The sequence below is a fragment of the Cervus elaphus genome, chromosome X (assembly GCF_910594005.1).
Source record: "Cervus elaphus chromosome X, mCerEla1.1, whole genome shotgun sequence".
NCBI lineage: Eukaryota > Metazoa > Chordata > Mammalia > Artiodactyla > Cervidae > Cervus > Cervus elaphus.
The window spans coordinates 172,620,516-172,647,515 of NC_057848.1; the positions used below are offsets into that span (position 1 = coordinate 172,620,516).

A 27,000-nucleotide genomic window follows, 5' to 3' on the forward strand; every position below is an offset into this window, starting at 1 on the left:
TCCGCAGAAAGGTCACTGGAGGATCGACTGTGGATTGCAGAACTTTAAGCGACATGCTCTGCTACTTAGGGAGACAACATCACCAAGGCTGTTTGGGTCTCCCTCTTTGTATCTGCATTGAAAACCAGTGTGTGTACACCTGTAACTAACACAACGTTGGAAATCAACTCAACTGCAATAAAAATTTAAAAACACACAGCCCCCATAGCCTATTAGAAAGAAAGAAAGAAAGTGAAGTCACTCAGTCGTGTCCGACTCTTTGTGATTCCATGGGTTGTAGCCTACCAGGCTTCTCCATCCATGGAATTTTCCAGGCAAGAGTACTGGAGTGGGTTGCCATTTCCTTCTCCAGGGGATCTTCCCGACCCAGGGATTGAACCCAGGCCTCCCACATTTTAGGCAGACGCTTTTACCGTCTGAGCCACATACAGCTTTTTTAAAAACATTGCATTAAAACCTAGTGATTAAAAAATAATGATTCATTTACATCAAATAAGTGAAAACTGCGTGTAGAAAAAACACTGGAAAGAAATACAGTAAGATGCTAACAGTAGTTGTCTCTGGGTTGACCATGGGTTATTAATTTTTTTTCTGAACTTCTTTTTATATTTTCCAACTTGTCTAAAGGAGGGATGCTAAATATTTCAACATTTTAAAATAACAAGTATGGGACTCTCCTGGTGGTCCAGGGGTGTTAGGACTAGGAGCTTTCACTGCAGGGGGGGCCTGGGTTTAATCCCTGGTTGGGGAACTAAGGTCCCACATGCAGAGAGTCTTGGCCAAAGAAAGAAAGAAATCAAGGATAAATTATTATTATTTTTAATTTTTTTGGCTGCACCTTTCAGCATGGGGCATCTTAGTTCCCTGACCAGAGATCGAACCTTCACCTCCTGTGTTGGACGCATGGAGTCTTATAACCACTGAACCACCAGAGAAGTCCCCTAGTAAATTATTTTTATAATAAAAATTTAATTTTTATATTTAAAATATAAATTTTATATTTAAAATATAAATTTTATATTTATATTTTTATAATAAAATAATTTTATATTTATATTTTATATTTATAAAAATAATTTTTATTATAAAACAAAAAGTATAAACTGTTAAAAATACAGTTCCTGAACTAATAAAATCCAGATAAAATTGGGGGTCTAGTTAACAGCACTGTACCAGTCTTGTTTTCTTCATGCTGACCAACGTGAGTGTGATTGTGGAAGACGTTAACATTGGGGGCAGCTGGTTGTAGCTATATGGGGACTCTACTATCTCTGTGTATCTTATATAAATCTAAAAGATTTCAAAAGTGAAAGTGAAAGTCATTCGAAAGACTCTTTGTGACCCCCGTGGGCTATAAAGTCCATGGAATTCTCCAGGCCAGAATACTGGAGTAGGTAGCCAGCCTTTCCCTTCTCCAGGGGATCTTCCCAACCCCAGGGATCAAACCCAGGTCTGCACATTGCAGGGAGATTGTTTACCAGCTGAGCCACAAGGGAAGCCCTAGAATCCTGGAGCGGGTAGCCTCTCCTTTCTCCAGGGGATCTTCCTGACCCAGGAATCTAAAGGGGGTCTCCTGCGTTGCAGGCGAATTCTTTTCCATATGAGCTATCAGGGAAGCCACAAAGACTTCAAAGTAAACCTTTAAAAGCTATGTATTCCCCCCCCACCCCCCCGCCCGCCCCGAGCGTCTGAGAAGCGCCCCCCCACTCCCACCCCATGCAGTGGTGAGAAAAGCATGGTTAGTATCTTGCTTCCTGCTCTCCAGGTTGACTTGCGGGCTCCCATCCACTTTGCTGCCCTTTGTAAATCATGAACATCACACACCGTCCCCCCCTGCTCTCCACAGTGGCCTCCTTACTGAAGGGAAGACAAGGCGTTTACACGGAGAACGAGAGACGCCTGGGAGCTGTGATCAAGACCCGATTCTTCAAAATAATGCTGGTTTTCATCGTTTGGTAACGTGCTTCTTTTTCTTTAAACTGTCCCTGGGAAGCGAAATGCAAGCTGCTTGTCAGGTGCCTTGCCAAGTGTGACCTGAGTTCCAGAGGCAGAGTCTTGGGAGAGGAAACCTTTTGAGGCTTGTCCAGATGGCCCTGGAGGCAATGCTGTCCAGACAGGAAGGCCGGTCTACAGTCATGACCTTCTAGAAAGATATTCACGTCCGCTCCAATTATAGAGAATCCCTAAGAACAGAAAATCCTCACTTTAACGTGGACACATCCCAACCACTTGCCTCCCGAGTATTGTCCCATCACCGGGGTTAATGCTCAAATCAAATGCTTCATCATGCCTTCTAAACCCATCTTTTATTTTTGCATCCATCTTTGTATTATTTTTTAATTATTATTATTATTATTATTATTTTTTTGCTGCAATGTGAGGCATGTGGGATCTTACTTCCCCGGCCAGGGATTGAACCCTCATCCCTTGCACTAAAGTACCGAGTCCTGACCACTGGACAGCCAGGGAAGTCCCTGCATTTGTCTTGACAGCAGGGTTCCTGTATCTGATGAGACACAGGGGTGATGGCCCTTGTCTGTGTGATGACTCACAGCTCAGGGCAACAAGGACAGAGACCAGGGCTCCCCGGACGGCCCAGTGGTTAGGACTCTAAGCTCCCACTGCAGGGGGCAAGAGTTCCATCCCTGGTTCAGGAAACTAAGATCCCGAAAGCTGTGGGGCACGGCCAGAAAAACAACTAAAAATAATAATAAAAAAAAAAGAAGCGTAGAGAGCAATCTTCATCCCCTCAGCGGCCTGCCCCCCACAGGCAGCCTGCCCCAGCATCTCAGGTGGGTGTGTTCTGTGCAAATAGATCTGTGACAAGTACCAAATCAGAAAGCCCTTTGCTGCAGTGACAGAGTGATTTGCAAGACAGGACACATGGTGGTGGTTAATAATGTATCTGATGGGAGGAGGCTGGTTTGGACATTCTCCTGGGAGAGCCGTGAGTTACCTCCATCTGAAAATAGCCCGAGCCCGCCATTTCCAACTTCACCGACCTGCCAACACTAACGTCAGAAATTTCCGACATAAAACATCAAGGTTTGTGTTGGTCTCCAGCAAGATGGCAGCTTGCTCGTCAAAGGAGGAATGACTTCTGGGCTATTTGACGTGTGCTAGAACCTTCCACCCAATGTGATGTTGATTGTGACCTTCGGAAGGGTCTCTTGGTCTCTGCTTTTGGCCGAGTGGGGTGCCATCTCTGAGGTCTAATTCTTGGGGTGCTGGTTCCTCCTGCAGCTAATTGGTCACCCCTCCTGGGCTTCTAGGTCTTGGGAGACATGTTACCTGGAGCTTCTCAGGTGGTTCAGTGGATAAAAAAAAAAATCTACCTGTAATGCCAGAGATGTGGGTTCGATCCCTGAGTTGGGAAGTTCCCCTGGAGAAGGAAATGGCAACCCTCTCCAGTATTCTTGCCTGGGAAATCCCATGGACAGAGGAGCCTGGCGGGCTACAGTCCATGGGGGCTGCAAAGAGATGGACATGACAGAGATACTCAGCACTCATGCATGCAGACGTGTGCCCTGACCTCTGGCATTGAAAACAAATGATATTGTGACGCAATTATCCTCCCACTAAAAAATAAGCACAAATTTTTAAAAAGCAAATGATATCGCATGTTCTCTTTACCTGTGGCCCATTTTCTTTCTCACAGCTGGTTCTCAAATGTCATCAATGAAAGCCTTTTGTTCTATCTTGAAATGCAACCAGATATCAACGGTAGCTCTTTGAAACAGGTCAGAAATGCAGCCAAGACCACATGGTTCATGATGGTAGGTCAATCGTGATTTAAAATGTACTTCCTAAAGAAAAAAACCAAAAAACCAAAAAAACCCCAGACAGGATAAAAACTACTGAGAAGTATGATCTATGTATGATCTAAGTATGATCTATGATTAAATATGCAGTGAGTTGAAGAGGTTGCAGGGGCCCCCATATCTGGCTGTGGTCCATGAGCTAGCTTGTGCATTCAATGTTGGCATCATTGTTAAATGGATATGACTCTGGTAAGTCAGTTTGGCAAGTGTCTCAAACCTTTCAGGCAGACTAAGAATATCTGAGAATTTCTCTGGAAGAAATGTTTCAGACTGAAAAAGCCACAGAGTTGGAGGTATTCCTTGGAACACTATCCATAAATATAAAGCATTCTAGACAACCCACATCTTTTTTTTTTTTTTTAAAGGGATTGGTTAAGTAAATCACTGTCTTTGATCTTGATGGAATGGTATGCAGATGTTGAAAATGACAATGTAAAGCATGACAATTATGAAATCTCGTAATAAGTGAAAAATGCAGGATGTAGAGATTATACTCATTTCAACTCCCTAATCACACATGTAGGCAACAATATTGCCTAGAAACGCAACACCATAATACGGTGGAAAGATCACGGATACATTGTCCTCGATGTTTCCAATATATTGTGTCTCCACTACGAAAACTCCATACAGGAGCTGTTAGTGGAGAGGTGCCTGGGTTTCCCTGGTGGCTCAGCAGTAGAGAATCCTCCTGCCAATGAAGGAGACCCCAGTTCGATTCCTGGGTCAGGAAGTTCCTCTGGAGAAGGGCATGGCAACCCACTCCAGTGTTCTTGCCTGGAGAATCCCATGGGCAGAGGAGCCTGGCGGGCTACAGTCCATGGACTTGCAAAGAGTTCAACACGACTTAGCAAATAAACAAGTGAGAGGCGTGCCGTGCCCTCAATTAAATACTTGCATATTCAGTGTTGGCGTCATTATTAAACGGATATGACTCTGGTAAGTCAGTTTGGCAAGTGTCTCAAACCTTTGAGGCAGACTAAGAATATCTGGGAATTTCTCTGGAAGAAATGTTGCAGACTGAAAAAGCCACAGAGTTGGAGGTATCCCTTGGAACACTGTCCATAAATACAAAGCGTTCTAGACAACCCACATCGTTGGGGTGATGCCTGGGACCTTCCTCTCCACCCGCCTGGTTTCCTGTGTCTCATGCACCTCTGAAGGCCCAGCACCTCCAAGCCAGTCTCTCTCTTGCCCCAAACCAGCCAACGGGGCACATCCCAGTTGAGGCCAGCCCTGTGCACCAGAGTGACCCCCGTGAGCCCTGATGCCCGTCGGCACCCTGACTAATACGCTGTCTCTTTCTCCTCCCTCCCAGGGGATCCTGAATCCAGCCCAAGGTTTCCTCTTGTCCCTGGCCTTCTACGGCTGGACGGGCTGCCGCCTGACGCTTCCAGGTCCCAGCAGGGAGATCCCATGGGACTCGATGACCACCTCGGCCACCGAGGGGGCTCCCCCATCCCCCGGGGGCCCCCACAAGCCCGGGGAAAGCCCCACTCCCAAGAAGGAGCTTCCAGGCGGTGCACACACTTCCGACGAGGCCTTGAGCCTGCTGTCTGAAGGTAAGAGCCTCTGGGTAGGGGCAGGCCTAGGTTGGGGGCCCCGGGCTCCCCAGGAACTCCTTTGTCAACAACCAGGAGGCTCTCTGCCCTGTTTTCTGGAACCAGCTTCAGGGCATGAGTGGAAAGGGACCACCTTAATCTTGCAGCTCATCACTCACCTCTCCTTATAATGTGAGCATGGTGCCTTTTCTCTGCCTGCGTGCCATTTGGCTTCAGTCCTGTCGAAGTCTCTGCGACCCCAGGGACTGTTGCCCCGCCAGGCTCCTCTGTCCATGGGGATTCTCCAGGCGAGAATACTGTAGCGGGTTGCCATGCCCTCCTCCAGGGGATCTTCCCCACCCAGGGACTGAGCACCATAGCCTTGTGTTAATGATCACTAGCTCTGCCTTGGGATGCATGACATTCTGAGTCTGAGATAAATGGTCACTTCTCGCCCGGCGCTGACATTTCCTGTAAGACAATGGACAGTAGGTGACCTGACCTCTGGAGATTTTTACGTGCAGTTTTGGTTTGTCCACTTCATCCGGGGGCGTTTAAGACAAAATGCAGGTCACCCATCGCTGGCTCTTCCGCTCTGTCCTCTTCATTTCAAGACTCTCGCACTGTGGTCCTCAAATTGGTCCTCTTTTTAAAATCTTGTTCATCTAATTTGGACTGCCCTAGTGGCTCAGATGGTAAAGTGTCTGCCTACAATGCCGGAGACCCGGGTTCGATCCCTGAGTCGGGAAGATTCCCCTGGAGAAGGAAATGGCAAACCCACTCCAGTACTCTTGCCTGGAGGATCCCATGGATGGAGGAGTCTGGTGGGCTATAGTCTGTGCGGTCGCAAAGAGTGTCACACAACTGAGCGACTTCACTTTCACTTTTCAGCTAATTTGTGGTTAATGTCCATTAGCCCAACTGATATGGAGGATGAAAGTATCATTTTAAGGCCCAAATAATGTTTCTCTAAAGCTTGAAAGTGAAACTTTCACTTGAGTGGGAAGATGAAGCAAATGGGGAGGAATAGAACTAAATGGCCATGAAGGGGACTTCCCTGTTGGGCCAGGAGTTAAGACTCAGCCCTGCCCCTGCAGGGGGCAAGGGTTCAATCCTTGATCTGGAACTAAGCTTCCCACATGCCATGTGGTGTGGCCAAAAAAAAAAAAAGGGTCATGAAAATTTCCAATCTTCATTTAAAATATCAAGGTAGAGCAATCTGGGCTAAAGATGTGGGTTCAGTTTAGTTCATCTCAGTCGCTCAGTGGTGTCCAACTCTTTGTGACCCCATGGGCTGCAGCACGCCAGGCCTCCCTGTCCATCACCAACTCCCAGAGCTTGCTCAAACTCGTGTCCATCGAGTTGGTAATGCCATCCAACCATCTCATCCTCTGCCGTCCCCTTCTCCTCCTGCCTTCAATCTTTCCCAGCATCAGGGTCTTTTCGAATGAGTCAGGTCTTCACATCAGGTGGCCAAAGGATTGGAGTTTCAGCTTCAGCATCAGTCCTTCGAATGAATATTCAGGACTGATTTCCTTTAGGATGGACTGGTTGGATCTCCTGGCAGTCCAAGGGACTCTCAAGGGTCTTCTCCAACACCACAATTAAAGATGTGGGTACAAGTCAGCAAACAGAATGATTCCTACATACGAGACCCCCGCGTCTATACCATAGGCTGTATGCTGAGGAACCGCAAGGCCTCAGGAACTGGAGGCATTTTCGAATAAAGTGGTAATCTTGGAAATGAGATAAGGCTGTCTTAATCTCGGGCATGTTTCCTTTCTCCTTTCCAGCCACTTTGCTTTCATAAGACAGAAAATACTGTTACGTGTCAGAGAAAAGCCCAGAGATACAAACTCGAAGCCTCTCCCCGTCTGCACTGTTAGGAGGAAGCTTGACTTGCTTATCATATCCTTAAGCCTCTATCTGCTACTTCAGGATTCATTTCCAGGCCAACAGGCTTCTACCGAGCCTCCGTCATTAAGCGTCTAATGCGGTGTCTGGCACTTACTCGCCACTTAACAGAGAAGTCAACTGAATTTGAACAAATATTCACTGAGTGCTTGCAACCCGGTCAAAACCACTTTAGCTGCGGCAGGGGCTGGGGTGTGAGCATCTCTAAGGAGTATCACGTGGGGAACTTAGAAATAAAGACTTACAAATAAATAAAAGGCTAAACTTACATGTCGTTTGGCGGTGCGAAGCTGGAGAGAGGCAGTTGGGGAAGAGATCTGTCAACGGGTGTTTACAGATTCTGCATTTTTATCTTGCGGCCAGCAAAAGGCCAGTTAAGGTTTTGAGCGGAGACAGAACGCTTACATTTGCTCGTAGGACTAACCTAGTGACTGGAAAATTCCATGGATGGATGAGCCTGGTGGGCTACAGTCCACGGGGTCACAGAGAGTCAGACACGACTGAGCGACTTCACTTTCACGACCGTGGCAACAGTTCACAGTGAGAGGGTTTTGTGTATAATTCCTAATGACAATTTGAGTTCAAAATACGAAGAGCATCTTTGTGAAGAATCATGATTTCCCACAAGCTGTCCCATCTTTCCAATAATCCCTTGCTTTTCCATACGTCCTCCTTCTCCATGCAATCCCCAGTGCTTACGACAAAGCTCTATTTCCCCCTAATTCCCTACTTTTCTCTCCAATCGTGTGTCTTTTCTGCAACGCCACACTTCTCCCACAGTTTTCTTTCTTTCTTATAATCCTTGCCTTGCCCACAACTCTCCATTTGCCCACAACTTTCAGTTTCATTCCAGAATTCCTCTTTCGAATAATTTTACTTTCCCACAGGTCTTTGCTATCTGTGGTCAGTCTCATATCGCCATTTTATCTCCTACGGTTCTGTTCCCGACCACATTTCAGTTCTGCCATTTTATTCTTTTACGATTTTCTGTTCTCATTTTTGTTTTTTTCTTTTCCACAACTGCCCATTCATCCCAGAATTATTCTCCCAGGGTTCCCCCAACCCTCTTTTCCACGATGACCAGCCTCTCCCACAACACGCTTTCCCCATAATGAAACAGAGTAAGACTGTATGGTTCTTGCCCACCCTCCGCCCTTCCATCGTCTTCTCTGCCTGCCTGCTGCCGGTGGAGAAGTTTAGTCAAAGAATAAGTTTAATCAGAGAGGTGAGACATGCTGAAACAAAGGAAAACAATCAGAGGAGACCAAATAATAATAATGTAGTCATTAAGTGTAGTGAGACTTCTGCCATAGCTCAAACGGTAAAGAATCTGCCTGTGAGGCAGGAGACCCAGGTTTGATCCCTGAGTTGGGAAGATCCCCTCGAGAAGGGAATGGCAACCCACTCCAGTATTCTTGCCTGGACAATTCCATGGACAGAGAGGAGCCCTGTGGGCTACAGTCCACGAGGTTGCAAAGAGTTGGACATGACTGACCGACTAACACACATACACAAGGACCTTTAGTTCTTTCTGAAGGGCTATAGATAATATTCTGAGCCACATCCTGTGAGCTGTCTTATAGATACCAAAACAGACCAGGTGGAAAGGTTAATTACATGATGACCTGACTGTACCCAGGACTTGAGCTGCCAACAATTCCCAGAACTCACGGCTAAGACATGGGGACACTTGCACCTGGGAACTAAAGATTATCTGTACCTAAAACAACCATGATGATGCTAGCCAGATAACCGATGACCAATGTGAAGATGACTATCAGAGATGACTATACCGTTTCAGCATGTAACCACCCCCCTAACTTTGTCTATAAAAGCTGTCACCCCCTGCCTATCGGGGAGTTGGCCTTTGGACAGACATCTGCCACCCTCCCCCTGCAGTTGCCGGAATCCGAAATAAAGCAAATTTTTCCTTTCCACCAACCTGGCCCGTTTACTGGCTTTTGAACGGCGTGCAGCCAGACCGTTTCATGCATACCTTTTGGTAACATTAATTCTCTGTTCTGACAATTCCGTATCTCTCCCACAAGTTCCTGTCCTTTCCCACAGCACCCTCTCTCACGATTCTGTCTCTCCCACCTCTCTGTATCCTCCGACACAATTCCGTGGCTCCCGAAGTTCCTTTTTCTCTCCCGAATGCTAGTCTTTCTCATGGTTCTCTTTTCCCCCATCATCCCTCATCTCCCTCTTGCAGTTTTCTCCCCTTCTGCAATTCTGTTGCTCTCACAAGACCTTGTCTTTCCCTCCACTCCCTGTTTCCTCTTTCTTTGTTCTCCCCTCACACACGGTTCTATTTTGCACAATTCTTCCCTTGATCTTCAGAGTTCCCTGTTCTCTCCCACACTTCCCCGTTACCTTCCACGTGTTTCTATTCTGTCTCATCCGTCTTGTTGTCTCTTATTCTTTCCTGCCACCCACGTGCGGTCCACATAACTCCAGGTGGCTCCATGGGTTGCCAATGCCAGGGGAGTGAGGGAGTTAACACACCCCAGGGCCTCCAATCTGTCAGGCCGGCTAAACCTTGAAGGCGATTCCACAACTTGCCAGGGATTCAGGGCAAGGTGTCATACGTTCTCTATAGCTTATGCTCCGTGCCTCCCAGTTGGGATTGCCCATCTAGGGCTTTGAGGTGTCAAGGGATCCAAGAGACAACGGCCCAGGACCCAAGAGACGACATGCCTCCCCGAATGGTAGGTCTACATGGAGACGGGAAGCTCCCAAGAGCCCGCCTGGACTGGCGAGGCTCACTGCCGGGAGTTGCTAGGGAGGGGCCCTGGCCCTTGGGCACTGTGAGGTCACCAGCAGCTGCACTTCCTACAAGGACACTCGGGTATTCACAGACCACTGATGCAGAATGAGTACACACCCACCACGGCCTTGTTGGATTTGCTAAGACCAGAGTAGAAACCCATGGAAAGGCAGACATGCTGGAAAGCATCGGTGCAGACAGCAGACCATCTCAGCCCAGGTGGGGCTAGGCTTGGGAAGAGGGGAGCAGGGGTCATCTGCAATGGTCCTGGCATCTGAGACTCGTAGAGTGGTTGTGGCAAGAAGGGGTCTCCTTTGTGGAGCCTGAGAGGACAGCGAAGGATGCAAGAACTTTGAAGAAAAAAAAAAAAACACAGGGTGAAGAGCATGCCCTAAAGTGTCAGGTCACGAGGGTGGGTGCTCAGCTGAGACCTCGATCATGAGCCACCGTGTGACCCTCCAGGCCATGGTCTTTCTGCAAGAACTACAGAAACTGTTAATGCTCAGGATGTGAGCATTAACAGTGTGGGGTGACCCTGTGAGAAATCAAAGCCTTTATGAAGCGCCTCCAGCAGGAATGCGGTTTCGGAACCGGAAGTCGTCTTCCCAGCTGCTGCCTGGTTTCCAGTTGAGCTGTTTCAAATCCTAAAAGATGATGCTGTGAAAGGGCTGCCCTCAATATGCCAGCAAATTTGGAAAACTCAGCAGTGGCCACTGGACTGGAAAAGAGCAGTTTTCATTCCAATCCCAAAGAAAGGCAATGCCAAAGAATGCTCAAGCTACCACACAATTGCATTCATCTCACACACTAGCAAAGTAATGCTCAAAATTCTCCAAGCCAGGCTTCAGCAATACATGAACTGTGAACTTCCAGATGTTCAAGCTGGGTTGAGAAAAGACAGAGGAACCAGAGATCAAATTGCCAACATCTGCTGGATCATTGAAGAAGCAAGAGAGTTCCAGAAAAACATCTACTTTTGCTTTATTGACTATGCCAAAGCCTTTGAATATGTGAATCATAACAAACTGTGGAAAATTTTTAAAGAGATGGGAATACCAGATCACCTGACCTGCCTCCTGAGAAAGCTGTATGCAGGTCAGGAAGCAACAGTTAGAACTGGACATGCAACAACAGACTGGTTCCAAATAGGAAAAGGAGTACATCAAAGTTGTATATTGTCACCCTGCTTATTTAACTTATATGCAGAGTACATCATGAGAAACGCTGGGCTGGAGGAAGCACCAACCAGAATCAAGGTTGCCTGGAGAAATATCAATAACCTCAGATATGCAGATGTCACCACCCTTATGACAGAAAGTGAAGAAGAACAAAAGAGCCGGTTGATGAAAATGAAAGAGGAGACTAAAAAATTTAGCTTAAAACTCAACATTCAGAAAACCAAGATCATGGCATCCAGTCCCATCACCTCATGGCAAATAGATGGGGAAACAGTGAGAAACTATTTTGGGGGGCTCCAAAATCACTGCAGATTAGGACTGCAGCCATGAAGTTAAAATATGCTTGCTGCTTGGAAGAAAAGCTAAGACCAACCTAGACAGCATATTAAAAAGCAGAAACATTACTTAACTGACAAAGGTCCATCTAGTCAAAGTTAAGGTTTTTCCAGTGGTCATGTATGGATGGGAGAGTTGGACTATAAAGAAAGCTGAGCGACAAAGAATGGATGCTTTTGAACTGTGGTGTTGGAGAAGACTCTTGAGAGTCCCTTCATTGGAAGGACTGATGCTGAAGCTGAAACTCCAATACTTTGGCCATGTGGTGCGAATAACTGACTTCTTGGAAAAGACCCTGATGCTGGGAAAGATTGAAGGGGATGGTTTAGTCGCTAACTTGTGCCTGACTCTTTGTGACCCCATGGACGGTAGCCCACCAGGCTCCTCTGTCCATGGGATTCTCCAGGCAAGAATACTGGAGTGGGTTGCCATTCCCTTCTCCAGGGGATCTTCCCGACCCAGGAATCGAACCAGGGTCTCCTGCATTGCAGGCAGATTCTTTACCAACTGAGCTATCAGAGAAGCCCAACCAAGCGCGAGGTCCAAGCTAAATTGTTTCCTTCTTGCAGTTGTAGTAAAAAGCTTCATCAAAGCAAAGTGCCGAGAGACTGGAGGTACGTGATTCCTTCTTCCAGCCTCAAGGTTAAAAGCATCTTCATCCCAATTTAGCCATGACGTGATAACCTCTATCTCACAGCCCTTGCACAGTGAGCGGTCTCTCCCTTTGAGTTAGTTAGTTTCTAAGTAACTTTGAGTGTGAGTCGCTCAGTCGTGTCCAACTCTCTGCGACCCCACAGACTGTAGCCCACCAGGCTCCTCTGTCCATGGGATTCTCCAGGCAAAAATACTGGAATGAGTTGCCATTTCCTTCTCCAGGGGAATCTTCCCAACCCAGGGATCGGACCCAAGTCTCCTGCATTATAGGCAGACTCTTTAGCATCTGAGGGCATAAACACGTTTGCAAGACACCCTGACAGCATCTCGTGGTCTCTTGGGGACATGAGTGACTTTTACCGGCTGCGTGGCTGGCACAGCCTCAGCGATCAAGGGAGCTTTTGGGAAGTGAGACTGGGGTGTGGGCTGTCTGTCCATTACCTTGCCAGCATGATGCTGGAGTTGGGGTTGCTGGTGGCTGGACCGGTGGGACTCCACTTGATGGTGTATATCTCTTTGCTGTGTGCCTGAAGGTCGTGGACACATGTGTCCTGCTTCATACTCCAGATCTAGGGGACACAACAGGATCGCGGTGAGCAAAGGCTGATTCTCCCACCGGGTGTGGGGGTGGGGAGGTTCGTCACCGTTCCTGCCTGGAGCATTGCAGAGGTTTCTCTTGTCCCTGGTAAGCTCAAGGCCAGCGGGTTGGGCGGCTGACAACGGGCAGGTGCTTCACAGGCAGAGGCGTCCGCTGACCACCAGGGGGCGGCCGTAAGAAAGGCTGGGGGCGGGCGGCGGTCCAAAGGACCCTGATCTGATCTCAGAAGCTAGGCAGGGTCCGGTTGGGTCTAGTTAGTACTTGGATGGGAGAAAGGCCTCAGGAACGGAAGAGGGCTCCGTGGGAACACGGCTAATAAACAGGGCTTCACTGCCGGGGCAAGCGGCACGCCGTTTGCAGAGAGAAAAGATGACAGAGACAGCAAGGGAGCTCACGACACAATGGTCAGCTGCAGGAGCAGCACTGGGTTTGAAGACAGTGCAGGGCTCTGGGGGTCACCTAGGGTCATACCAGCCTTACCTTCAATATCACGTCATCAGAACAGGAGGCTAGCAACATGCCAGAAGGATCCCATTTGATGGCGTTGACCTCATTCTGCAAGAGAGCCAAAGGGTGAAAAAGAAAGAAAGGAAGGCAGGCCTGGGTGTAGTAAACACAAGCGTCCAGCAGGGGGCGGGAGCGCTCTGTCTTCTCTGCAAAAAGCCTGAGACTAGTAAACACAAGCTTCCAGCAGGGGGCAGGAGCGCTCTGTCTGCTATGCAAAAAGCCTGGGAGCAGTAAACACAAGCGTCCAGCAGGGGACAGGAACGCTCTGTCGTCTCTGCAAAAAGTCCGGGAGTAGTAAGCACAAGCATCCAGCAGGGGGTACGATCGCTCTGTCTTCTATGCAAAAAGCCCGGGAGTAGTAAGCACAAGCGACCAGCAGGGGGTGGGAGCGCTCTGTGTTCTCTGCAAAAAGCCTGGGAGTATAATAAAATTAAATGGGGGAAAAAAAAAAGGAAGAAAAAAAAAAAAGGCCCGGGCGTAGTAAACACAATCATCCAGCAGGGGGCAGGATCGCTCTGCCGTCTATGCAAAAAAGCCCGGGAGTAATAAGCACAAGTGACCAGCAGGGGGCAGGAGCGCTCTGTCTTCTATGCAAAAAGCCTGGGAGTAGTAAACAAGCAGAAGCGTCCCGGAAGGGGCAGGAGCGCTCTCTTCTCACTGAAAAACGCCTGGGAGTAGTAAGCACAAGCGGCCAGCAGGGGGCAGGAATGCTCTGTCTTCTATGCAAAAAATCTGAGACTAGTAAGCCCAAGTGGCCAGCAGGGGGCAGGAGCGCTCTGTTCTTGGTGAAAAAATGCCTGGGAGTAGTAAGCAGAAGCTTCCAGCAGGGGGCAGGAGTGCTCTGTCCACACTGCAAAAAGCCTGGGACCTGTCACACAATTTGAATGCAGAGTTCCAAGAATGCAGAGTTATCAAGAAAGCAACAGTTAGAACTGGACATGGAACAACAGACTGGCTCTAAACAGGGAAAGGAGTACATCAAGGCTGTATGTTGTCACCCTGCTTATTTAACTTATATGCAGAGTACATCATGAGGAACGCTGGGCTGGAAGAAGCACCAGCTGGAATCAAGATTGCCAGGAGAAATATCAATAACCTCAGATATGCAGATGACAGCACCCATATGGCAGAAAGCAAAGAAGTACTAAAGAGCCTCTTGATGAAAGTGAAATAGGAGAGTGAAAAAGTTGGCTTAAGACTCAACATTCAGAAAACTAAGATCATGGCATCTGGTCCCAGCACTTCATGGCAAATAGATGGGGTAACAGTGGAAACAGTGGCAGACTATTTTGGGGGGCTCCAAAATGCACTGCAGACAGTGACTGCAGCCATGAAATTAAAAGACACTTACTCCTTGGAAGGAAAGTTATGACCAACCTAGACAGCATATTAAAAAGCAGAGACATTAAAAGGTCCATCTAGTAAAAGTTATGGTTTTTCCAGTAGTCATATATGGATGGGAGAGTTGGACTGTAAAGAAAATTGAGCAGATGCTTTTGAACTGTGGTGTTGGAGAAGACTCTTGAGAGTCCCTTGGACTGCAAAGATATCCAACCAGTCCATGCTAAAGTCCTAAATCAGTCCTGAATATTCATTGGAAGGACTGATGCTGAAGCTGAAGCTCCAATCCTTTGGCTACCTGGTGCGAAGAGCTGACTCACTTGAAAAGACCCAGATGCTGAGAAGGTGGGAGGAGAAGGGGTCGACAGAGGATGAGATGGTTGGATGGCATCACTGACTCAACAGACATGAGTTTGAGCAAGCTCTAGGAGTTGGTGATGGACAGGGAAGCCTGGTGTGCTGCAGTCCATGGGGTCACAAAGAGTTGGACACGACTGAGCGACTGAACTGAACTGACTGCCTGGTCTCCAGGAGGAGCGGGTTCTCTGTTCTAGTAAAACGGCTGCTCCCACCATCTCGATGGGCAACCTGGACTCTCCTGAGATGTGGCTGCAGGGTCCATGGCCGTTGACGTGAGCCCTTCCCCCACCCCCCATCTTCTAAATTCCTCTGCTCTCTGAGGGCTCATCACTCTTGGTGTGACCTACTCTGACCTAGATCCCCCCAGACTCATCTTCATCCTGCCCTGAGAGGACTCTCCGAGTGCCTCTCCCCACGCAGGCCGCGGTAGGGTTTCGTGTGGTGGTCATGGAGACGCTACAGGCACACACTTGCTTTTTCTTGGTCGTAATCATAGCCTCTTCCTGTATCTCAGGCTTCTCCAGGTATTTACGTCCCTGAGGCTCTCTCTTCTCTTCCTTGAGTAGTCTCCAAAACTCTGCACGCGTTAAACAGGGCTCGTTTCTGCCTGTCTTGATACTTAGTGTCTTAATGCTCAGAGGGACCCGTGTGGCCTCCCCCTGATGTCAAGGCCGTGACCCCACAAGATTTATGCATCCCACATTTGTTTATGGAGCCCCTTCTATGTGTCAGGGGCCACACATACTACAGCGACTAAGAGAAATGAATGCACTGTCCACGACACTCTCCATTCTAGCGGCAGAGAGAATGAAAATCACAAAGAATTGAAGGATGTCCCTGGTGGTCTATGGGGAAGAATCCACTGGCCAGTGCCAGGGACACAGGATCGATCCCTGGGCCGGGAAGACTCCCATATGCTGGGGGCGGGGGGCAACTAAGCCCATGCACCACAAGTCCTGACCAGGAAGTGCTAGGAAGGACCCCAGCGGTTCCTTGGTGGTCCTTGGTGCTGTGAAGGACTCTTGGTGGTCCGGTGGTTAAGAATTTGCTTTGCGATGCAAGGAACGCTGGTCTGACCTCTGGTCCAAGAAGATGCCACATGCCACGGGGCAGCAAAGCCCATGTGCCACCAACTACTCAGCCTATGAGTCACAAATACTGAAATCCATGCACCCTAGAGTCTGCTCTGCAACAAGAGAAGCAACCACACTAAGTCTGCTTCCTGCAACTAGAGAAAGCCCACGTGTAGCAACAAAGGCCCAGCCAGCTAGAAACAATTTAAAATAATGCACTTAAAGCACAAGTGACTCAAGGAGAACAAAAAAAGGTTGGACATCATGGAAATTTAAAAAGTTAAAAATATAAATAAAGGAAAAGGGAAGTGCTGTGAACAATGGCATATTCGTAGAGGGCAGGAGACTGGTTTTAGCTAGGCCTCCAGGCCCCTCCTTGAGAATGAAGTAACATTTGAGTTGAGACCTGAGTGCAGTGTGGGAGTGAGCCACAAGAAAATCCAGAGAGTTTCATAGGCAGAAAAGGGGACGTGCAAAGGCCCTGTGGCAGGACTGAGCTTGGGTGTAAAGAAGCCTGTGCTTGAAGGTTCTGAGTGAGCAGAGGGCTGTGACAGGAACAAGCTGCAGCCGTCCGCAGGGCATGTAGGTTGAGGGAGTTTGGGATTTGGAGGTTTTCAGCAAACGCAGGTTTTCTCCTGCCTCATGCACAGTTGAAAAGGCCACCCTTCCGTATGTCTTCCATGGCTCATTCCAGACACACACACACACACACACACACATACACACACACACACACACACCCCTAGAACCTGGCACAACAGCAGGCAAGCCTGGGTATTTCACACACACACACACACACACACACACACACACACACACCCTAGAACCTGGCACAACAGCAGGCAAGCCTGGGTATTTCTGCCCTGAGAGAATAATTCGCACATCTGTTCCCACAGGGTCCGGAGGAAGGTGTGTCACTGGAATGGATTAAACGGGCCTCTAGGAGTACAGTTTTGGCAAGTGACGCCTGGCTTTTCATTCCACTGATTGCTCCCAACACCCTCCCTCCTCTTCCTCCAACCACGTGGCATCATCTGTGAAAAGGCCACTCTCAGTTTTAGCAAGAGAAGGCCTCCAGGCACCTCCTGGAATTGCTCCAGTGGTTGCCCGAGTGACCCCTCTAGGACCACAGAGCACTGAGATATCTGGACCCCTGATTTAGCACAAGTCCCGGGGCCCTGAAGCTGCGCGGTGTCAACAGGCCCGGTTTCCATTTGCTCAGCGGCGTCCACGGGGTTTGGCTGAGAGTGTCTCCAGGCAGGGTAGTGGGGTGGATACCGTCATGACATCAGTCAAGTTGCCCGAGATGATTCTGTAGGGTTCGCTGTGTCCTTTAGGGATGCTTTAATCCCACGTAGGTGGACGTATTGTGTGTTTATCTTTTTTCTCTTTTGAATACGGCCGTGCAACTTGTGGAAGGCACTCCCAGACACTTACACCGACCCGTGACATTCTTTCTTCCTCCCCAGGTTCCGACGGCAGCACCATCGAAATCCACGTCGCAAGCGTGTCCCGCGGCGGCAAGGCGGCGGACTCTGTTCCGCAAGTCCGAGGAGACCCGTAGAGAGGACGAGACGGGGCTGGGGCGGGGGCGGGGGGGATTGTCAGGCCCTCTGTGTGTGTTTTCAGACGCGGGGGTTCTCATCACTCACACAGTGCTCTCGGCCCCTCAGTCGGCACACTGCGGGGTGTAGTGTACGCCCCCCCGCTCACTGAATCTTCCAGCCATCACAGTTAAGAGCGTGTTCCCTGGCAGCCTCTGTGTGATGCAGAGGCCCAACGTGGGCCTGTGCTTGAGAACCAAAGGCAGATTCCCTTCGAGGCCTGCAGATGTCCTGAGTGTCTGTGGACGTTCGTTTTTCTGATCTGGCTGTAATGTCAACGCCAGACCCAGGTCCTTGGAAGAGTTAATAATGATAATAAAGAAGTAGTTGTGTCCGAGCTCCCAGCCTGACTTGGGGTCTGCCTGAATAATAACCTCTAAGCGAAGGCTCTTGTATAAGATAAGTGATGATGCAGGGACCGGTGACGCACCTGGGAGCAAGTTCCTCATCCACCACTAGGGGGCAGAGGAGGGCAGGCTTGGACCACCAGGTTAGCCTTTGGTGGGTCCTCAGCTGTGTTGAGCGGTGGTGATTCAGTCTAAGGGAGGCTTCCGTTCCGTTCAGTCGCTCAGCGTGCCCGACTCTCTGCGACCCCATAGACTGCAGCACGCCAGGCCTCCCTGTCCATCACCAGCTCCCGGAGCTTGCTCAAAGGCATGTCATTCGAACTGGTGATGCCATCCAACCATCTCATCCTGTGTTGTCCCCTTCTCCTCCCGCCTTCAATCTTTCCCAGCATCAGGGTCTTTTCCAAGAAGTCAGTTCTTCGCATCAGGTGTCCAAAGTATTGGAGCTTCAGCATCAGTCCTTCGAATGAATATTCAGGACTGATTTCCTTTAGGATGGACTGGTTGGATCTCCCTGCAGTCCAAGTCTTCTCCAACACCACAGTTCAAAAGCATCAGTTCTTTGTCACTCAGCCTTCTTTATGGTCCAACTTTCACATCCACACATGACTATGGGAAAAGCCGTAGCTTTGATTATATGGGCTTAGGACCTGACTCTGCTCAAATCACTGCCAACGTTTGCATCTTTCCATAACTTTACATATATAATAATATAAAACTGTCCTTTGGTATCCATGAGGGGTTTGTTCTGGACATCCCAAGGATACCAAAATCCACAGGTGCCCTACACATCTGCATGGTCTACATTTGCGGGGCAGTGTGGAGGACTGTCTGTTTACAGACTCAATGTATTATAAATATACATGTGTATATACGTTTTGGGGGACGAAAATATTGTACATACTACACACAGGAGACACAGGCCACCTAGGTAAGTCTATGGCACAAGCACACACCATTTCCTCAGTTTTGCCATGTGACCCTCATTCACATCAAGATCAGAACTCTGTCTTGCTTGGGGAAAGCTGTCCAGGCTGCTGCTGGATTTGTGCTTTCAGAGTCCTAGGGCCACAGAGGGGATTCAGGGCATCCCATGACCATGACCGTGGTACCCAGGGCTGCAGGCTCCTAAAGCTGCCCTTGTTATGACATCACAGCCACCTTGACCCAAGATGTCCAGCAGCAGTAAAAAGGACATTTGAGCTTTTCTGGGTTCTTAACCTCTGTATTGATATCCTGTCTGCCCAAATCATCAGAAGCCCTGACGTCTCTCCTCTGAGGGTTCCTCCTGCCGAGCGAGACACAGCCCCAACCCAACTCTAGAGCAAAGATGCTAGCTGCTGGCTTTCCCAGGCTCCCTTGCAGCTAGAGCGTGTCTCAGACAGGCCTGGCGCGGCTGAGGAGACTCATGCCCCAATTCAATGTTGGAAGCTGATGCACAAGGCAATGGGCTGTGCAGAAGCAATTCCAGGAAGGGGTTGGCAGCTGGAATGTCTGCTTTGGAAGGCAGCCTGGGTGAATTCCTAGGGGCGAGCCCAGCGTCTGGCATTGAGGTGTGGGCAGCTCCCCAGTACTGTGTGTGTTACCTGCATGGGCCCGATTCTGTGCCCGGCTCTGGCTGCTTCTGTCTGTCCTGCCCCCACGCCTGGGATACCCCAGAGCTGATTAGTATACTCCTCAGTCATTCTGGCTTCCGTTAGCCAGAGTCCAGTGGCTCAGCTGGTAAAGAATCTGCCTGCAATGCAGAAGACCTGGGTTAAATCCCTGGGTCGGGAAGATCCCCTGGAGAAGGAAATGGCAACCCACTCCAGTATTCTTGCCTGGATAATTCCATGGACAGAGGAGCCTGGCAGGCTACACACAGCAGCAAAGAGTAGCAAAGAGTCAGACATGATTGAAACGACTAACAGTTTCAGTTCAGTTCAATCACTCAGTCGTGTCTGACTCTTTGGGACCCCACAGACTGCAGCACGCCAGGCCTCCCTGTCCATCACCAAATCCCAGATTCCACCCAAACCCATGTCCATTGAGTTGGTGATGCCATCCAACCATCTCATCTTCTGTCAGCCCCTTCTCCTCCTGCCCTCCATCTTTCCCAGCATCAGGGTCTTTTCCAGTGAGTCAGCTCTTCGCATCAGGTGGCCAAAGGATTAGAGTTTCAGCTTCAACATCAGTCCTTCCAATGAACACCCAGGACTGATCTCCTTGAGGATGGACTAGTTGGGTCTCCTTGCAGTCCAAGGGAGTCTCAAGAATCTTCTCTAACACCACAGTTCAAAAGCATCAATTCTTCAGTGCTCAGGTTTCCTTATAGTCCAACTCTCACATCCATACATGATCACTGGAAAAACCATAGCCTTGCAAAGTGTTTAAATGAGCCTACTCATTGCCCTACTGCAGATTCCTCACCTCCTCATTCACAATCATGTTTTTGGTGGAGTTTCTCTCAGTAACTCGGATGAAGCACAAGTGTTTCTCTTTATAGGAGCTCCCATGCTCCAGAGATATTATTAACTTCAAGGTTCAGGGGAAGGTAACACTTTTAACAGTCCCTGCCTGCCCCAACCCCTGTGGAGTCTCCCTCCCCTCGACTTCCCATGCAGCTCTCCGGGTGGACCTGTATCTTCACTTTACTTACCTTGTGCGTGGATGAAGACACTTTGCAGAAAAAGGGAGCTAGGCTGGGGGAAAAAACCCCCAAATTCTACCCAATTCTGAGTCTTTTGTAAAGGTCCATTATCTGCTGCCCACGCCTTCTCATGCATGTAAACTAGTGATTTGCAGGTTCCCATCACCAAGTGACCAAGACCAGTGCCCACAGGGGCACAGAAACCTCCCCATGAGTATGAAGAACACCCCAAGGACCTTTAAGGAACATCACCCAGATGTGGGCCCCTGAAAAAAAAAACAAGCTCTCTGCTCTGTGAGTGGAAACTCAGATTCCCAAAACAAATTGGGGAGGGGAGGGGTCTCAATGGACAAATATTTTTAGAATCAGTGCAGCCAAGGGTTCCACAGAGACGATAGTTAGGTAAAAGCTCGGGCCATCTGGTCTCAACCCAGTTTCCATCACAGCACAAAGGGACCTCCTTGAAGCTGTGACCGAGCTACCAGCGTGTGGCTGCAGCTACGGAAGCCCGAGTTCCACCACCCTCATTGACCGGTGCTTAAGTCCTGCCACGCAACGTGTTCCCTGGTGGGTTCATGACACGGGTCACCCCAGACTCTTCAGCAGAAGGGCTTGAGAGTGCTCAGAGCCTCACCCCAGATCCGCTGTGTGAGAGCATGCTCGGTCAGCTCGGTAAGTCTTACAAAAAAAAAAAACAGAGAGAGAAATATAGAATCAGGCAGGTCTGCACCCCGGCGACACTGGGGCAGAAGCAACAGCCCAGGTCCTGTGCGATTCCCACGTAGGGTCAGCTTGTGGCCCGAGGCTCTTTGGGGTGACTCACATGCATGGCCAGATGCAGCCTGTCTGGCCGCCTGTGTCAGTTCCCCGCTGCCTGTCACTGGGGGTGGGGCGGACATCACTTCAAAGTGACCATGTGGCTTTTGTTCACGGATTACAGCCGCATAAAGGGAACCGGTCACCGTCTGCACGTGTCTGCCTGCAGTCACCGGCCGTCCCTATGACTTTAGGTTCTTCTAAGTCTATTCATCGTGGAAGTAACTCAAAACTGCCAGTGACCCAAGCCTGCCAACAGAACAACCATCTGCTTTAAGACTTTTCTAAAACAGCCATCCTGAAACAAAGTAATGAGAAAGAAACTAGTTAAAAAAAAAAATCATGCTTGCCTTTCACATCCTAATGCATCTACACCCCTCTGATCTCTTCACCTGGTTTACAAACAGCCGGTTGTAAAAGCAGCCCCCGCCCCTGCCCATCTCTCCTGGAAAAAAACCACAAGAGCTTGGGGACTTGACTCAGCGGAGCAGTCAGTGTGGGCCCCCCAGAGATGCCGCCCCAGACGAACGAGAAAGCACACGCGGAAAGTTCTCTATCAAAATAGAGCAATTTATTCGAGACAACCGAATATGGTTTGTTGATTCTCTCTTGGAACAAATGAGCCATCACACACACACACACACACACACACGCACACACACATACACACACGGTGATTCTCCTTCCAGGAGAGCGTGAGGGTGAGGGTTGCTGTGGGGGATAGGGGGAGAGAACGGAACGGGGAGGCGGGTGGGGGCCGTGTGGATGGAACAGAAGCTGGAAGATGCGGACAGGACATCTGGCTGCACGTCTGACACAGACAATAAAAACCGCAGAAGCCAGAAATTCACAAACCTTGGGGAGCGGAGGGAGGGAGACACTCTGCATTGGATGGGAAACACGATCGGAAAAAAAAAACAACAGCAAAAAAGTGGGCTGAAAGGTTAAAAAAAAAAAAAAACACGGAACAAAGTAGACCCTTACTCCCGACAAAGTGCACTTCCCTTGGCTCCGAGATCTCTTTTCAGAAAGACAAAGTGAACATTGCGGTTCTGTAGCCGCCGAGTGGCATCGGACTCGCATCCGCGGGCTTGCGTGCGTGCATGCGCACCGGACGAGCTCGCCTGCATGGCGGAAGATTCCGGGGATGGATCTGTGCGTTATTCTCTGCTTTCAGCACCAAGGTCCCATCCGGGCACTGAGGATCGCCAAGCGCTCTCCACGATGTCTAGGAGCTGCTTGCGCTGATGAGGCCATGTGCCCACCGAGCGCTGCCAGGAGGCACAGCGGGCGTGACTCAGGGTAGGCATGGCTTCCAGGGACACTGGCTGCCTCCTCCTCATGGTCCCCACCCCGGGGCCTCTTCCCCGATGGTACACCGGCAGTTCTGCCTTCCTCAGCAGCATCATGTCATCGCCGCGCCTGGTATCCAGTCCGCATCCTTGAACTCCCCCTGGCTCCAACCCGGCAACTTCCAGACTGGTTCAGGTTCACCAGGAGGCCCACGTCAACACTTGGGAGACCCTGCGTACCAACCTCCCCGTGATGATCCTCTCCTGAGCCTTTTATACCGAATCCCACCATCACCACCCTCCAGCAGCATTTGGCTCATCAAACAAATTGCGTCCGGACCCCAGACAGCTGATGCTGTGTGGAGAGTGACACGTTTTTACTCGGGGAGGGGTACAGACATGGTGTTCATCTAGCCCTCTGCAAACTGCATCTCAAAGTTAGTCATTTAGGGGGTGGTGGGGGAGCAGTGATTATCCGTGGACCCCTGAGGGCGTCTGCTGTCTTCAAAGGTGGGAGTGGAGACGCCAACAGAACACTGACCTTCTTCTGAAAGGTTAAGTGTTTAGATACAGCAGAGCCTGAATAACACGCCCGACCTGTGAACAGAGTGCCTTTTGGTCTTGTACCTTTGGGGGTGGGGGGGGCGGTTTGAAAAACTCTCAGATCCACGGAGACTCGTTAATGCACTGAGATGAATGCACTCTGGCTTTGGGGCTGCTCCCGGGACAATCCAACTTCTGCATAAAGGCCTGGCCGTGCCCTGTGGTTGGCTTTTGGGTCCATGGACAGATACCACCACCCTCCGTATACCATCCGGGCTGGTTGCTGGGACCCAAAAGGGCTGCAACCTACCCACCCACTGCTAGCCCCACTGCCGGCTGGGGGAAGACAGATAAGCCCAGAGGCCCTGTTGCTAATTTACAAGCTGGGTCAGCATCGGGTCAAGACAACTGTTAAGTACAAAGATCACCTGATCCAAGGGAAAGGAAAACTCCCCTAGGGACACACAAAGCCATGTTTTAATTTTTTTTTTTAAAAAACAGTAAAAAGATTTGTTTAAAAAAAAAGGACAATTCCTTTCTCCTGACCTGCTGCCAGAGGAAGCAAACTGTGAAGACACCCTACATCTGTTAATTCACCCCCCAGGACTGAAAAGCTCTCCCCGATTGCTTCTGTCGCTGGGAAACCCCATGAGGTCCCAGAGGCCCCTCTGGTTGGTCAGCCCTTGAGGGACTTGGCCCAACTGCTCCTGGTTTGGGGTGGGGGGCCCACCTGTGGCCCTGAGTCTTGAACTAGGCGGCATTGGTAGTGTGGACCAGGGTGGTTCTGTCGGCCCCCTTTCACTGATGCTTGTTCTGGGAACGCTTCTTGGGTTCCATGGCATCCCCTTGTCCGCGGCTACGGTCTGACGCACCAGGAAAAAAAAACCAAAAAACGCCCAGGTCTTCCTGGAGCAGAAAAGGGTCTGGGGTCTTCAGCTCCAGCCGCACAGACCAGCCCCGAGGCCAACCCCAGAGCTGCCCACCCAGAGTCCCCTCGCTGCCTTCCACCAAGCTGAAAGTGAAGGGACTCCTCTACCTGTCTCTTCTTAAAGGTATCTTTTTCTTTTTTGTTAAATATGAATCACACAAAGCTCTCATGTCTGAATGGCCATTTTACGATTTTAAAATTGTTTTAACATAAAAAATATCTTTTTTTTCTTCTCCAAAAATACTCCGGGCTCTTTCTCTTATAAGTCACTTTTTTTTCTTCTTCCCCCTCCTGTAAAAAGTCCCCCTTGCCCTGCCTTCTTGCATAAAGCACTTATTATGCGCTGAAAGTGCCCTTGAGACAGAAGATGGGAGGTGACTATGAGGGAGAGGGATGGGGGGAGGGGCATGGGGGAGGGAGGGGGGAAGGTAGTGGGGAGGGGGATGGGCGTGGGGGAGTGGGGAGGGGAAGATGCAGGCAAGAAAGCTGTCGTCAGAGACTGTCACCGCATCCAAGAGAGAGGGGCTGTCTCTCCGGTGGGTGAAACAACAGCAAAGAAGCAAGACACCCAGGAACAGTTTCCACCTCGGACCCAAGGCCCGCCCCTTTCCCCCACCCCCCAACCCCACCAACCAAGACGACAGGATTCCAGCCCATAGAAAAACCACGGGGACAAAGATTCTAGAAAATAGAAACTGTTGGGATTACAAAGGTACCCATTTCATCCATACAAACTGGTCTTTCGAACGTCCTTGTGAGAGTTTAACTGTAATGTCCAAATTTTTAGGGAAAAATCCAAGAAACAAAAAACCCATTGACAGGAGGCGTTTTTTCCTCCCCTTTTGGTTTATCACAGCATTTTTTTTCCTTCTTTTCATTTTGGCACAGCCTTTCCTTTTTTTTTTTCGTTCCTCTCAACCATCAGAGCCTGTTCTGGGTGGAAACCGATTTGTGCACCATGTCAAGCTGGCGGCTTCGCGCTCCCCTGGGGCTGGACCTTCCGGGTGGAAACCATTCCTTTTCCTCCCCCTCTGATAGGACTTGCGTGTGTGTTTTCCGTTTTAAACTTCTTGGTGAAGGTTACCAAAAAAAAAAAAAATAGAGACTCTGGTAGCCAGGGATGACTTGGTCTCAAAGGACACTCCCTAAGGTCAGGCTGGCGCCGTTTCAGAGCTGACGGAATTGTGTCTGAATAGTGCTACAACCCCACACGTTCACTGCTGGTCCATTAGAATTCTCTTCTTGTGTCTATAATATTTTTTTCTGTGTGTGTTTATTTTCGCAGATCTAACACGCACACCTGGAAGGAGAGAGAAAAGCACCTGTTATCTTGAGAGGCACCATAAGATGCCCTTAAGACCAGAGGATGGCACACGGCCCGTGGACCAAACCTGGCCTGCCGTCCACTTGTTTTATAAAGTTTTATTTGCACACAGTCCACTCTGTGTTCATTTAGCGTGAATGAACATTCATTCAAAGTGAATTCACTCAGGGCTCATTCCGACCAGCTCTAGCAGACAGGTGACTATCTAAACATCATTACCACCCAACCGCAGGCCACGGCCGTGGGTGGGTGTCACAGACCAGACCACTACACGGCGGAGCAGAAGGAAACTGAAGCGTCAGCACACAATGGGGTAGGGGGGCAGGCTGACACTCAGCCAGCCAGCACCCTGCCTTACAGCTCAGGGCAATTCCAAAGTGCAGACGTGAATCCGCAAGCTGGACACCTCAGGGCACCAGCAGACGGTTACTGGGACCCAGGAGACCGGTGGAATGGAAGGTTGGGCCTTCGTCACCAGAGGGTCCGGGTGGGAGGACAAACGTGGAAGCCAAGGCTGGGCCAAGTTGCTCAGCACCTGGGATGTGGGGGGCACTTTGCTGTGGCGGGAGGCCCCGAGCTCCCCGAGGGTTCCAGCAGCAGCCACGGTTTCCACATCAGATGCCAGCTACGCCCCCCACACACCCCCAAAAGAACCCACAGCCCGAATGCCTCCAGACACTTCCAATGTCTCCAGGGGTGCAATCGTTCCAGCTGAGAACCACCAATTCCGCCAGAAAAGAAAAACAACATCCAGGAAGCGAGAAGAGACGTCCGCTCCCAGAGCACTGCCCAGCCCAGATGCTTCCTTCGCCAACAGGCATCTCCGAGGCCCATCCCGGCCCTGGGAGCGCGCCCACGTGGGTCTCAGCGGTCTGGACCGCTCTGACCCCCTCCCTGAACCGCCCCCCGCCCCTGCATCCCCTCTCTCTCCTGCCCGGGGGAACCCCAGGGTGCCGCTTACGGAGCCGTCTGAAGCACTGGCGCCCACTTTGTCGCCCCGGGCGTTCCAGCACACCTCGAAGATGCCCCCGGTGCCTCGGTAGCTGTGGACAAGACTTCCACTCTGCAAAGCAAGGGCGTAATCACTCAAGAGGGGAACACTGACGAGGCCACCCCCCCCGCCCCCGCCGGCTGGGGATGTCGGCCCAGAAGCTTCCAAAGACACGGATGCTGATAGAACTTTCAGTGAAAGGGGCTCTGGCGGCTGCGGGAAGTCTGAATCAGAACTACGGCCCCGGGGGGTGGGGGGGCAGGGTGGAGGAGAATGCAAAATGTGGGAAGCTGCTGGATAGAGCACGGGGACTTTAGCTCGGTGCTCTCTGATAACCTGAAGGCTTGAGATGGGTGGGGAGAGGGAGGTTCAAGAGGGCAGGTCCATTCTGGGACCACACGCAATATCTGCTGCTGCCAATGGAGGGCAGTGGCGG

General features: G+C 50.0%; 2 protein-coding genes across 4 annotated transcripts in view; one reads left to right on the top strand and one right to left on the bottom strand.

The window, feature by feature from the left end:
* GPR143 (G protein-coupled receptor 143) overlaps positions 1–18,031 on the top strand; it is a 34,932-nt gene extending 16,901 nt beyond the window's left edge. For both annotated transcript variants that reach the window (XM_043895126.1, XM_043895125.1), the window contains exons 6-9: positions 1,847–1,955; positions 3,659–3,776; positions 5,140–5,383; positions 17,560–18,031. In XM_043895126.1, coding sequence (XP_043751061.1) covers positions 1,847–1,955; positions 3,659–3,776; positions 5,140–5,383; positions 17,560–17,654 — 566 coding nt within the window. In that variant the 3' untranslated portion in view covers positions 17,655–18,031. The remainder of the gene's footprint in view (positions 1–1,846; positions 1,956–3,658; positions 3,777–5,139; positions 5,384–17,559) is intronic.
* A 6,384-nt stretch (positions 18,032–24,415) lies between these two features.
* The window catches only part of TBL1X (transducin beta like 1 X-linked), a 238,856-nt gene continuing 236,271 nt past the window's right edge, over positions 24,416–27,000 (bottom strand). For both annotated transcript variants that reach the window (XM_043896661.1, XM_043896660.1), the window contains 2 exons: positions 26,535–26,636; positions 24,416–25,549 (listed from right to left, as the gene is read on the bottom strand). In XM_043896661.1, coding sequence (XP_043752596.1) covers positions 25,523–25,549; positions 26,535–26,636 — 129 coding nt within the window. In that variant the 3' untranslated portion in view covers positions 24,416–25,522. The remainder of the gene's footprint in view (positions 25,550–26,534; positions 26,637–27,000) is intronic.